Source organism: Arachis duranensis, chromosome 6, assembly GCF_000817695.3.
Source record: "Arachis duranensis cultivar V14167 chromosome 6, aradu.V14167.gnm2.J7QH, whole genome shotgun sequence".
Lineage (NCBI taxonomy): Eukaryota > Viridiplantae > Streptophyta > Magnoliopsida > Fabales > Fabaceae > Arachis > Arachis duranensis.
The window spans coordinates 105284761-105288109 of record NC_029777.3 but is presented as its reverse complement, the minus strand read 5'-3'; the positions used below and the strand labels follow the sequence as shown (position 1 = coordinate 105288109).

The 3349-nt window shown below is 35.3% G+C and overlaps 1 protein-coding gene across 1 annotated transcript in view; it reads right to left on the bottom strand.

Annotated features, from left to right (window-relative positions):
• LOC107495407 (uncharacterized) overlaps nt 1-3068 on the bottom strand; it is a 10063-nt gene extending 6995 nt beyond the window's left edge. The window contains exons 1-5 of the mRNA XM_016116557.3: nt 2397-3068; nt 2144-2292; nt 1345-1600; nt 928-996; nt 394-567 (exon numbers count right to left, since the gene is read on the bottom strand). Coding sequence (XP_015972043.2) covers nt 394-567; nt 928-996; nt 1345-1600; nt 2144-2292; nt 2397-3068 — 1320 coding nt within the window. The remainder of the gene's footprint in view (nt 1-393; nt 568-927; nt 997-1344; nt 1601-2143; nt 2293-2396) is intronic.
• Nucleotides 3069-3349: the final 281 nt, after the last annotated feature.

The window sequence follows — 3349 nt, the reverse complement described above, 5'->3', positions numbered from 1 at the left end:
AATTTTTTAATATTATAAAAATTTTTACATAATAATTAATTTTAATAAATAAAAAATACTCATATATTTTATATTTAATTATTTAAGAATAAAAAATTCTGTTGTCGTTTAAAGTATTGTATATTAAAGTATTGTCATTTAAAGTATTTATTTATGTACTAGAATATTCTATATTTATTAGAGTCCATCAATACTCTTCTTTTATATTAGCCTTTAATTTTCATCTAATAAGATCTAATGACCTATATAAATGTGACTTATTCAATAAGTACATAATTCTTGAGTTCGTTTTAGACATACCCAAACTAAAGAGTTGCTAAAATTGTGAATTAAGTAATTAACATGCAATAATCATCCTTGAAAACTAACTGTGAGACCGAAAAATACATTTACCTCAAAGTTTTTGAAATCTAAGAAATCCATCCGATTCATTATGTCATACAACCGCCCAAGTGTGCCAATTAGTTCCTCTATCTTCTTCATGTCTGATTTCACTTCACCAGGTTGTGCAACATGATATATTTGATTTGATAGCTCCCTTGTGGGGGATATGATTATCCCTAGTACCTAGTATAAGCAAAAAATAAAATAAAATAAAATAAAAAACAAAAACATTAAAGATTACGTAATTAATCTAACTACAATCAAACTCAACAAAATATATGGCATTTAACATTATTTTTCTGTTTCTCATCCACCTCCTTTGTCAACATCAATACCATCATCTCCACCTATTGAGGCTGAACCCATAAGCATCCTTCCTCCTTTCTTTTAACCGGTTGTGAAAGTCTATTCTCCTAATTCTTTATCCTCCCCCCAGTTTCATATAATCCTTTGTAAGCATGATAATATCAACCTTGCATGCATAGTCATAAACTTGAGGTTCAATTGACTAAACAGCTTTTCACTATATCAAAGCAGCACTACCTTTTCTCCATCTCTCAATAGTGTAACGCAATCAAAAGCCTTCCAACCTAATCCATCACCAGCAAACTCCTAAAAAATACATTGAACAATACTTTTTTAACCTTTTATATGAGCATAGTAGCATGTATACACTTGATTTGGTTGTTGCAATAACATGTATTGAAAACATGAAAAAAAAAGTCCCTTCTACCTTAGAAACACCCTTGAGATGTTAGAACAGATGATCTAATCAATAATTTTCTTTGAAGCGCTGTGCAATTAACACTTTACGTAACAAACATCTATCTATATGAAACTAAATTGTTGACAAAATTCATCATACAGAAAATTGTCTAGCTTTTCTTTTGGCTAAAACAGAATTCTTTTAAGTTTGATCTACAGGTTCTTTGTTGATTCTGATGTGGCAATATAAGTTACGTTGGTCCAAACAAATCCTTCAATACATCTTCCAGACCTAGCATTCTTGTATATGGTGAATGCTTCTTCCATTATTTTGGCCTGGGAGAGCAACTCTGCTCTCTTTCTTCCAGATGGATGAGTGAAGAGATAGTCCCAAAGTGCCCACTCACCCTTGACTTTTCCCAGCTTCTCATACACTGTGGGCGCCACCCGTGGATCATATCCGGCGGAAGCAATTAAGAGCATGCCAATGTAATCAGCTTCCATTTCCATCCTGAAAACAGGATTTAGTTATAAAAATTTTAAAAAGGAAAAGTTTCCACTTCAACAAAATATCTACCAAGAAGAACAAGTACAAGGAGCATGCATGATTATTTAAGTATAATCTGAAATTTAAAACAACATTGACATGCTGATACATGGCACACAATAATGTCTCAAGGGAACTACAATTGAGGATGAATGAGGAAAGACATGTCAAAATTTGATTACTGAATCACAACACCAGAGTTTGCAATGAATTATTAAATCCCATCTCACTCAAATTTTATTCAGAAAAGATATCAACTATCATTCCCTCAATTGAAATTATGGTAAAGCATATGGTAAATGAAATGGAGTTCTTATTTGCTTGGAACTATCAAAATCTTCTATGAACTAATATGTCATGTGGAATAAAGCACTAAAGCAATCCACAACAGCATTCTACACTATTTTGAGAGTCATGACAAACATAATGTTAAGTAAAATGCAACAAGTATAATCAAAGAACCACAGAGGAAATTGACTTATTAGAAAGACAAGAACGAAGTTATACAGTCGACGGAATGGTAGCCTCAAGAAAAGAGAAGACATTGTGGTGACGACTTCGGGGTTGACAAATCGATAAAGAATAAACTGCAGGATAGCAAACCACAAGTTCTTCGTCATATATTCAGCGGTGTGTCGGGCCAAAGCATGACCAACCTAATTAAGAAGAAAACACAGACAAATAAGCATAGATATCTTTCAGACGAACCTCCTTCAAATCTTAAACTGAAAAAGATTAGTTAAACAAAGCACAATTATACCTCATGTCCAATTATAGTGGCAATCTCAGCATCAGTTTTAAAATGCTCTAACAATCCGGTGTATACAACAATCTTACCACCAGGTAGCCAAAAGGCATTGACTTCCGACTCATTGACAACAAGCACCTCCCAATTCAATCCATCGAGATGCGAGGCAGCTGGCCCTTTCTTTCTACTTTGCTGAACCCAACTGTCATCAAGGATTTCATCTTCCTTGTGCCAACCACTCTCTGCCTTACAATAAGCACTAGCATTAGTCAAAGATTTCAAAGTCTCCTCAGTATGCCCTTCAAACCCTGTGACATATGCTGATGCATAACCAACATCACTCCAAACTTGTTCCTTGCTCAACCCTCTCTGCAAGGAATCAATGATTTCCATTGATATCATCCTTATCCTCACACTCTGAGGGTGTATGGGAGGCAAGATCTTTCCCTTGAAACTCGCCTTCTGTTTCTCGAATTCAGCCTCCCCAAGTTGCCTCTCCATGTCATTAGATAACAAAATGCAGCGGGTTCTCTTGGTATATGGAACTGTTTCTAAACTCCGAAAATGCATGGTTATCAGTATCCCTGACCCAACCAACACTACAAAGAATACGTGTCTAGGATTCCGCATATTTCGGTAGCGAGCAATGATCAGTTCGCGAATCACTAGAAACACGACGACCATTAACCATCGCCATAACTCTAGAAGAAGCAACATTAAAAACTTGAAGAGCCTTCGCCTTCAGCGTTTTCTCACCTCGCATAACGCGCCATTGTCGTAACCGAAATGCGTCAAGTAATGATCTTTGGCATCTGAATCAGTTGAAGACTAATGGTGTTGGTAATATTGGAACGAAACAACACGGATTGTGTAATGCAGCACCGGGTTTTGAGTTTAGAATTTTTGAAGAAAATGAAGGATTTATAGGGTTTAGGGTTGTGTTGCACATTTTGTTCACTTCCACA